General features: G+C 35.6%; 3 protein-coding genes across 4 annotated transcripts in view; 2 read left to right on the top strand and 1 right to left on the bottom strand.

The window, feature by feature from the left end:
- The first annotated feature begins 628 nt into the window (after positions 1-628).
- LOC106674128 (rhythmically expressed gene 2 protein-like) lies at positions 629-2,250 on the top strand. Its single transcript, XM_014406655.2, has one exon. The coding sequence runs from the start codon at positions 1,283-1,285 to the stop codon at positions 2,009-2,011; it is 729 nt and encodes a 242-aa protein (XP_014262141.1). The 5' UTR covers positions 629-1,282; the 3' UTR covers positions 2,012-2,250.
- A 455-nt stretch (positions 2,251-2,705) lies between these two features.
- LOC106674129 (40S ribosomal protein S17) lies at positions 2,706-5,487 on the bottom strand. Its single transcript, XM_014406657.1, has 4 exons — positions 5,381-5,487; positions 4,923-5,074; positions 2,921-3,092; positions 2,706-2,834 (listed from the first exon to the last, which is right to left on the bottom strand). Exons 1-4 carry the CDS (start codon positions 5,381-5,383, stop codon positions 2,766-2,768), a joined length of 396 nt encoding a protein of 131 aa, XP_014262143.1. The 5' UTR covers positions 5,384-5,487; the 3' UTR covers positions 2,706-2,765.
- A 298-nt stretch (positions 5,488-5,785) lies between these two features.
- Positions 5,786-9,649, top strand: part of LOC106674127 (furin-like protease 2) — a 230,590-nt gene continuing 226,726 nt past the window's right edge. For both annotated transcript variants that reach the window (XM_024226046.1, XM_024226047.1), the window contains exon 1: positions 5,786-6,025. The gene's annotated coding sequence lies outside the window, so the exon portion shown is untranslated. The remainder of the gene's footprint in view (positions 6,026-9,649) is intronic.

Genomic DNA, 9,649 nt, shown 5'->3' with positions numbered 1-9,649 from the left:
AGTGTCACAGCTATCCCAGTGATAGCCCTCCTAATTTAGATAATTGCTCTGACAGTCACGGGGCCTCTACTTTTCATACATTGATGATTGCTGGAAAGAGATCGGGAGGATAGTAGTTATACGTGGGGATTAGAGGTTAGTGTAGAATTTTCGTAGGTGGATTTTAAAACTTCATTTAAAAAATTTTATTTGGAGATCGTGAGATATGGTCTTGTGTGATGTAGGTTTAGAAAAACATTTCCTTTATTGTGCCAACGTTTCTATCTTTATTTAGATTATCTTCAGAGCCTGGGATTTACAAACATTGTATTATACAAATGCATGCAAGATGTGAAAATGAATTTATACAATTATGTACGCAATATATAAATTTTAGGTTTATTTTTTTGTATAAATATATAAACCATAGTTTTTGTATAAATATATAAACCAAAAAACATCTATATCTTACTAACACTCGCAGCACGACACACAGAAAACACACTTTGAGTGAGTACAAATACTTTCGAATCACAGGTCCTGAAGATGATCTAAATAAAGATCGAAACGTTGGCACAATAAAGAAAATGTTTTTCTAAACCTACATTACACAAGACCGCATCGATAACCATCTCCAAATAATAATTAATGGTCACTAAATACTGCACACTTCATTTAAAAAAGTATCATTTAAGTCGGTATGGATGTGAGGTTAGAAATAAATCATTTAGGTAGGTCGTGACGAGAGTATTTTGTTGTCAAGGGAGCGTTTATGTCTGTTGGCTAGTAGTCTTGTACTTAATTGTCATTGCACTGCTATGCTTGTGGGTCGTGTATGGTCATTCCAAGTGAGTCGTACTAGAGCCCTAGAAAACGGGTGAAGTAATAATAGATTGAAGGTAAATTGTGCGACGGAGGGTGAAGATTATGTTTTGAGACTTTGCGGTGTTTAATTTGATGCGTAATTTTTTGAACATTCATTCCCAGTAGATTATTAATTTCTGCACTATTTTTATTATCCAAAAATATGTGGAGTTATACTAGTCCCTAGCGCTTCTTTATATTACTCTAAATTTCCATATTTATTGGACAATTCTTATAGCAGTTTAAAACAAACAGCGGCACTTGCTTTTAACGCACAATTGAAGGGTTTCCGCCAGGTAAAAAAAGTCTTTAACCTGATGACGTTTGAGACCACCAGTTAGGTTAAGCCTTATAGGGAGGTTCTTGAAACCTACCAAGCAGCTGGAAGAGGTCTCAGCATGTAAATAGGTCCTTTTCGAGCAGATAATTTTTGCTTGCCATGCGATTCAGGTTTGTTTCTTTAGACTTGAACGGGATTATCCTTCAACCGGCCCGTTCAGTCGGCGAGATATACTCCATTGCGGCTTCGAAGTACAGGGTCGAAGCTGACCCGGAGGTCCTCGATTCGAATTTCCGTAAAAGCATGAAAGAAATGAGCTATGCTTACAAGAATTTCGGCAGCGGTTCCATCGGCTGGCAGTCTTGGTGGAAAAAGGTCGTCAGTCAGACCTTCTCGGCGTCCCTGAGACCTGGTGAATTAGACAAGATACCATTCGAACCTTTTGCACAGTCCATGTTGAAACTGTTCGAGTCGAAACAGGCTTGGAAGCTGTGTGATGGTGCAAGAGAGATACTTGAAAGCCTGAAATCCAACTGCGTTTTAGTCGGCGCCATCACCAATAGCGATCCGAGAGTGGATCGCATTTTAGAGGATTTTGGGCTTAGGCGGAACTTCCTTTTTGTCATCAATTCGTACGATGCTGCGACGAAAAAGCCAGACCGGGCCATCTTCGAAATGGCAGAAAAATACTTTGAAGAACAAGACAAACAATTCCAAAAGAAAGATGCAGTGCATATCGGGGACTCTGTTACAAAAGATTACGAAGGAGCCAAAGGCGCAGGGTGGAACGCTCTCATAGTTTCACAAAAAATTGAATCATTACCAGAAGAAATAAGAAAATGGGCTTTCAAAGATCTATTTGAGGTACACCAATATTTGAAAACATAATTATTCATCTATTGGTTTCCCAACTTCAAAACATTAAAAAATAATGTGATATAGAAATAACAAAAAAAAGTTGCTACACATTCAGTTTTTGGTTCTTTCTCTACTGCAGCTATTCATTTTTCAGTGTCTTATGTCTGGTATTACCTCAAGTTCAATACTTTGCCAGAGATAGACAATAGTTGGTATACCAAAGAAAAAAAAGCAGTCAGAAAAACATCTCAAAAATGTGACATGATCAATTTTTTAAAGGAAAGAACAATTTTTATTCTTTACAGTGAAATACTCACATGAGCAAATGTGCTCAGATCATGCAAGGAATTTCTTTCGTTATAAAAGATGCCATCCAATTAGCCGTTTGTGGTTTTTCCCACCAGCCTGTTTTATCTTCAGATCTCTCCATTGACATTAAATATCAATTTTCACAAGTTTCATTCGGCCTACGATAAATTAACAATAAATAAATAAATCTTTATTTTTGTAATTTGTAATTTTTTAAAAATATTTTTTACCAGTCCCATTTGCAAAAAAGTTTATATTCTGACCTTACATGTTGAAATAAGATTTTTTTTTAGTGTGGTAATTAATTTTATTTTACTGACAGTGTGAGGTTTGCAAGTAAAATTTTTATTAATACCAGAGCTAATTGTGCCATTAGTTCGCAGTGAAATAAAAGGGGTTAAAATAAAAAAAGCAATACTGTTGTAAAGAATTTGGTATTGTTCAAAAAAACAATAATTAAATATATAAAAAAAATTTATTGACGCCTGCCATAAGGTTGGTTGGCAGGTTGTGTAAGCTGAAGTCCAGCAATATTGTTGAAATCCTAAAAAAGATTAAAATTTATTTTAGGATATATTTTATTTTAAATTGTGATTACTACTCCAGCAGTTATTTATTAATTACACATACCAGCATCTTCAACATTTCCTTGGTTTCTGGATCGACTTCAATGACATCCTGTTCAAGAGCAGATACATCTGGAACGTAGTTGTCTCTTCTCTCCCTTTCTTCTTCCTGGAGTTTGATTGAGATACCACGGACCTGTGAGTGCCTCAATCGCTTCATCAAGTGGGTAACGAACCTTTAAAAAATTAACTATGTTAGTTACATCATGCTTAGTGATGAACTGTACATTGTAAAATGTGTCAAAAACCAAAACATTTAGGCCTTGGATCTACTCAAAAGAAACCGATTAGTGAGACGTTATTAACAAGTCCTTTAATGTACCATTTCTGAAGATACTAACACTAATAACATTAGTGATTGGTTCCAAGCAAATTACTGCTACTAGTTCTGCTCAGTTGTAGGTTTAAAGATCCACATATGAAACATCAACACTTTCTTTAGACACTTTAATAAAAGGCTACAAATGTAGCATTATTATTGAAAATTTATAAGGTGTGTTGCTGCTAATAACACTTCGTGAGTAGAACCATCCTTTCCAAAAAATGGTTTCTTTCCTGCCAGCAAGTACCTGTGTGTTACCTAATATGACCTACTCAAAGTTTGGTAAATGTGGCTCTTATGCTTTTTGACCTGGCTTCCATAGACCAGGGACTAAAACATGTAATAAACATGATTTGGTGGCTAGTGGTAATCTTCGACACAACTAAATTTCCTCCTGTCAAAATATTTTTATGTAATTTGAAGGCTCATACAATAGTGAACAGTTAAAAACTGCAATACTTGCTAGACTATTTGTTCCTTAGACTTTTAGTCAGATGGTAATCTCTTCACATCTTCATCTTTTGTGTGGAAATTGGAAATAAGGGTTGGTGAAGTAAATTTTTTGTGGGTGTTGGTCTGAATCGTCAGTGAATAGATATTAAACTGGCACTGGAACGCTTATGTTTATTTAATATTATTTAAAAGCATTCTGGCTTTGTAAGGAACTGTCTGGGGGGGGGGAATGAATCTAGTGACCTAGTGTCAGTTAAACTATGTTGGCGCTTCTAATTAAGTTGCATACACACTAAGCAAATCTCAGCGAATGAATATATCAGGCTGAACATTGGTCGCCAACATAGCGATGGAGTATAGTTGTCAAAGAAGCATGAATAACTTTCAAAAAATTTGACTGACAATTTGATTTGGTGGCCCTGTGCCAATCTTCGATACAAGTCAATTTCCTCCATCTCTTACACAATATATAAATCTTTCTAGGAATATGTACAAGAATTATCAAAACCATATCTTTTACACAACAGTTTCAAAAAGTTATAGACTGGTATATTTTTCATTAATCGCAGTATGTTATATATTTTTATGTTAAAAATCATGTTTTTGTATTATAAAATTCTCCCTTTGGCCTTATGCTTAAAACCAGATATAAAATAATATGAAACGTATTGACGTAAAATTTGATAAAATCTATGACATGAAGCATACATCAATTAGATGGTTTTTAAAATGGTACCAATCAGGGGAATGGAACTAATTGTTCATTTATGTTATTGCTTTATTATTTATATAAGCTTAAATCTTTAACTGTTTACTGTTTAACCTATCACTTCTCGCAGTCCACCGGCAATTCCACGTTTGGTAATTTACAATAAATTACCGGCGGGCGTCAAGAATAAACCACCTAGGGTGTTGGCGGACTGGGGTTAGAACTCTGTCTTAACCGTCTTACCACCAAAGTTAGGCTCCGGATGATTGCCATCAGCTAGGTCAATTCTGCACCCGATACATGCAGTCCCTAGATCCAAACTCATTCACATTCATACATACCATTCGCTCAATTAGGGTGGTCAAGAACTTGGGATTTGGATAACACATTACACCTATTGTATAACTAAGCTAATTGAGGTTGATAGGGTACTGAATATTCCACCATCATCCCTCTTATAACCGACCGAAGAAAGAGAATGCGATTTGAAGGCTCATATTATGAGAAATATGCGATGCTTACCCGGCTATCTTGTTCCTGAGACTTTTAGTCGGAATGATGGCAATCTCTTCACATATCCTTTTATTTGTGTGGAAATCGAGAGTGAGCTTGGTGTAGTATTTCTCAATGATGACCCTCGAGGCTTTTTTGATGGTCTTCGTCCTGACACGACCCTAAAACACACGGACTTTCACCAAAAACGCAAAACAGTACAAAAAAAATCTTGTAAACCACACATTTCAGACACTTCATGCGTTGTAATCATTAAACTTAAGAGAGAAATGTTAAAATATATTGAATTTTTTAAACGTAAAATTGGGTATGGAGTAACCTCAAAATCAAACCGCACCCAGACGAAATCGTCTTCTGGCTTTATAAAAAGCAAAGCAAGTATGATTCATAGGCTTGAAATATTTTGATTTTGGTCGTAAATCTGTGAGTGAAAAGGCGATTTATTCGGATAAAAATCGTGTACGTACCATTTTGCGGAGGCAATATCAACCGGAAAGAACACAGAACACGCACGTCTCTGGGTTGTAACTGGGGAAACCTCCGCTAGGTTTTCACCATGACTGTTTACTAGTTTTATTCATTAAATAATTTCTTTATAATTAACTGTTAATTAAAAATGAAATGATTAACTTTGTTTTAAAATAATTTTTTTCTTTTGAAATTGACTCGTTGTTTTGTGTTATGGTGATAATGTTTTCTTGTTGTTGAAGTTTTCTATTAGTATTACCTTTTTTCAGTTAAAACTTTTGTTTCTGACGTTTTTATAACACTAGTGGATTTTTGAGTTTAAAATAATGTTTATTGTTAAAACTTTGTTTAAAATTTGCTGCATCTTATGTGGTATATTTGAGTCGCTCCCGTTGGCTAACCTGTCTGACCAGCTGTTTTTGACTTTTGCCTTTTCCCGGATTTTTAGTCGGGTTATAGAGTGTAGTCTCAGTGTGATTTGTGGTGGTGGAAGGTGAGGTCGTCCAGTCCGTGTCCGACTTTCACTTCTGCCCGTTACACGTTTTTCCTGGCGTACGTCGAGGACGGAAGAAAATGCTGCTGAGGATAAAGAGATAACAGACGTCCTGGTCAGCAACACCGTCGAACATTCTTTCGGACAACTCGTAAGTCGAAAAGCGAACATTTTTTGGATTTTTTTCGAGACGAAGAATCAATTTTTTTTAGATGGGGGGTTATATTGTTATTCCGGTAATTTTTTTCTTTCATGACCTTTCCTTAGAAGTTTAGCGTTGTCGGACGTTTCAGGAAGACGCTTTTTTCGGTTGTGCAAGCGAGTGCACAATCTCCGACGAGTTATGCAACTTTCATTTTGAAAAATTTTGTTTTGCAAACAAAGTTCGCGTGTTGGGAAAGAACTCAACCCGAATCGTGGCATGTCACTCCATATTTTCATCAATTGGCCACCGCCAGAAGTTCAAAAAACGTGCTTCGCACTCTTCTGGGTCGTTATGGGCTGCGGGCAATTAGGGCTACAACAAACTCAAAATCAACTTTTCAAAATAAAGAATCTTGCCTGGAAATTTTTTTAGCTAGTTAAAACACAAATTAAATGTAATGTAACAATTTGAACAACATTGAAACAATAACAAGGCACAAAGGGTTTTTTAAAACGTTTATACAACGTTCTGCTGGATGAACCTGTACTTTGGTCGTTTTCGATCCACTGTCTTGGTTACAAACGAAAACCGCTGATGATAGTAGGATGCCGAAACGATTGTACTGGTCAAAATATCAACGATTGGCTGCCTAACACCATTGGAAACGATCAAATTACAAAGTATAATAATCTTAATAATAATTAATCCTTAAGGAAGGGAAAAACAAGAATATGCTAAAACCCCAAAATCATGCAAAACCCTTTTCCCAGTAGTTTGATCAAATCTCTAGTTAAACTGATTTTTTCAACGTTTGTTCAATAGTTTCATCATTTACATGGTTTGGCCTCTCACAAACAAGAAACCTAACGCTGATGTTGGCGAGATGTCCAAAATGATTCGGAAACATGGAAAGAATTTACTAATACCAAAAAATCTCGCGAAACTCCTTTTTTCTACTTTTTGCCAGTATTTTAGTAATTTTTGACCATTTTGGTGTACTTGTCTTCCATGGTTTGTCCTGTCACAGTCACTAAACCTGACTGTGGTTGATGATGACGAGATATCCAAAACTCGCATGGCAGGCGTAAAGAATTGTTAAAACCTGGAAATCTTGCAAAACTAATTTTGTCAACTTTTTTCATTAATTGCTAATTTCCGATTATTTTGGTCCCTTGACTTTGCTAGTTTAGTGTGTGACAAAGAATAAAACGAACGCTGATTTTGGCGAGATGTGTAAAATGAATCAGAAACATGTGAAGATTTTGGTAATACCAAAAAATCTCGCGAAACTCTTTTTATAATAATTTTTACCAGTATTTTAGTATATTTCGATCATATTAGTGTACTTGTCTATCATGGTTTTGTCTGTCACAGTTAATAAAGCTAACTATGCTGGTAAGTTATTCAAAAAGCGTCTCACAAATGTAAAGAATTTGCTGAAACTTCAAAATCTTGCGAAACTCATTTCTTCAACTTTTGTCCAGTAGTTTGGGAATTTCGGTCATTTTACTGCCCCTAAATTCGATGGTTTGGCCTCACCCCGACAATAAGCCAACCCTATTGATGGGGAGAAATCCAAAACGCGTTTGACGGGCGTAAAGAATCGCTAAAACCTCGAAATCTTGCAAAATTCATTTTTTCAATTTTTTTCATTAATTGCTAATTTTTGATCATTTTGGTCCTTTGACTTCGCTAGTTTAGTGTGTGACAGACAATAAACCTAATGCTGGTGTTGGTGAGATGTCCAAAATGAATCGGAAACATGTAACGAATTTGCTAATACTCAAGAAGTCTCGCGAAACTTTTACGTCTTTTCTACTTTTAGCCAGTATTTTCGACCATTTTAATGCACTTGTCTACCATGGTTTGGTCAGTCACAGATAATAAAGCTAACAATTATGCAGGCGATGTATCCAAAAAGTGTCTCACAAATGTAAAGCTTTGCTAAAACTTGAAAATCCTGCGAAATTAATTTCTTCAACTTTCAAAACTAGTAAATTTCCGTCATTTTAATGTACTTACTCTTCCATGGTTTGACCTGTCACAGTCAATAAACCGAACGCTGATGATGGCGAGATTTCCAAAATGCGTCCGACAGATGTAAAGAATTGCGTAAAACGTCAACATCGTAGCAAAACCTATTTTCTCAACTTTTTTCCCAGAGATTTGGTCATTTCTGATAATTTTGGCCAGCTTGACATGGCGGGTTAATGTGCCACAGACAATAAACCTAACGCAGAAGATGGCGAAATTTACAAAACGTGCATGACAATGCAAATCTGCTTAACATTAAGAAAGGGGAAAAATTTGCGAAAGTCTTGAAAAAAAAATTATTATCATTTTTTTTTCAGTAGTTTGATGTTTTCCGGTAATTTTAGTGTGCCTGTCCTCGCTGGTTTGTTTATGTCAGAGAAAATATTATAACACTGATTATAGCGAGATGCTGAGACGCATCAGACATGCCGTAAGCTGCCAAACAAAAAGGCAGCGAAAAAGACAAAAATGTTCCTAAATATTTATCGTATACGTCAATAGAAAATGTGACAATTTTGTTCAGCACATTGTGTTTCCTCATTGTAGCTTTTACCACTGCTGACATTCCTCATGGCCCTTCATATCAATTAAAAGCCTTCTTGTCCTAACATGGAAGGTCGAAAAAATTCCAATAAATTGACCAAATAAGGGTGAAAGTCGCTCAACTATGTCTATGTATTGTTATTATGAAGTCTTTGCCATGGGGAATAGAAAAAAGTGAGGGAATTAAAAGATCCAAGTAAGACGGCTGAAGAGCAATTGACTCCTATTAGATAATAGTTTTTCATAGTGTCCTCTTCTATCCTCTTCTAAACCAACACAGAAGTAGTCTGATAAACAAATAAGGTCCGACGCCCTTTAAGAATTTAGTGATTTTTCAAAATTTTAGAGCGGTGGTTTAATTTTCTCAGTGAGTGTTCAATTTTCTTGATTTGTCACTCAGAATTGTAGTGTAAATAGCAAGTAGAACATACTTTATGTATCTCATATCGAATTTTATTACCGTTATAGGTTTTTATTTTTGATGCCATTGATAATCTTAATGTTTTAATCTGTAGATGCATCATATCCAAACAACACAACCACAAAAAACATTTGTTGGAATTTTTTGGATTTTGGCTTCTTTTATCTGGCCCCAGTTCCTCTGTCCTTTGAAGGGTAGAAATTAAGTTTTCTTGAAAAGCAGGTCTTCTTATTTGCCGCTAGTGGTTTTCTGTGTTGAAGTGGTCAGAGGTCCCAAGGTCAGTGGGTTTTACACCACCACATCAAAGCGGTGCTAGGAGCCGCGGTGGGTCAAAGACGTTCTGACAAGGCAAATTCTAGTAATAATATCAATTGAATAAAACAAGAAAACATTTAAAAACACTTCCTTCACGTATGTTTTTACAAATTTACAATCGATTTGCATTAAGTTGAAAAATAAAAACACATTTGTACTTATATGTTTATTTTTAGTTCCGACTTTACTGTGAAAAGTCAAAGATAAAATTACGTCGCTTTTTAGCTTTGAAAAAGACTCGTGTGAAAGTAGATCGTTAACACGTGTGTGTAATAAATTTTTTTAGCTGTTAACTAGAGGGAAAAGAAAATCAGTGA

This window comes from Cimex lectularius, unplaced genomic scaffold, assembly GCF_000648675.2.
Source record: "Cimex lectularius strain Harlan isolate CLEC.00 unplaced genomic scaffold, Clec_2.1 scaffold110, whole genome shotgun sequence".
Taxonomy (NCBI): Eukaryota; Metazoa; Arthropoda; class Insecta; order Hemiptera; family Cimicidae; genus Cimex; species Cimex lectularius.
The sequence above is the reverse complement of the archived record's forward strand: the minus strand, read 5'-3'. Positions and strand labels throughout refer to the sequence as shown.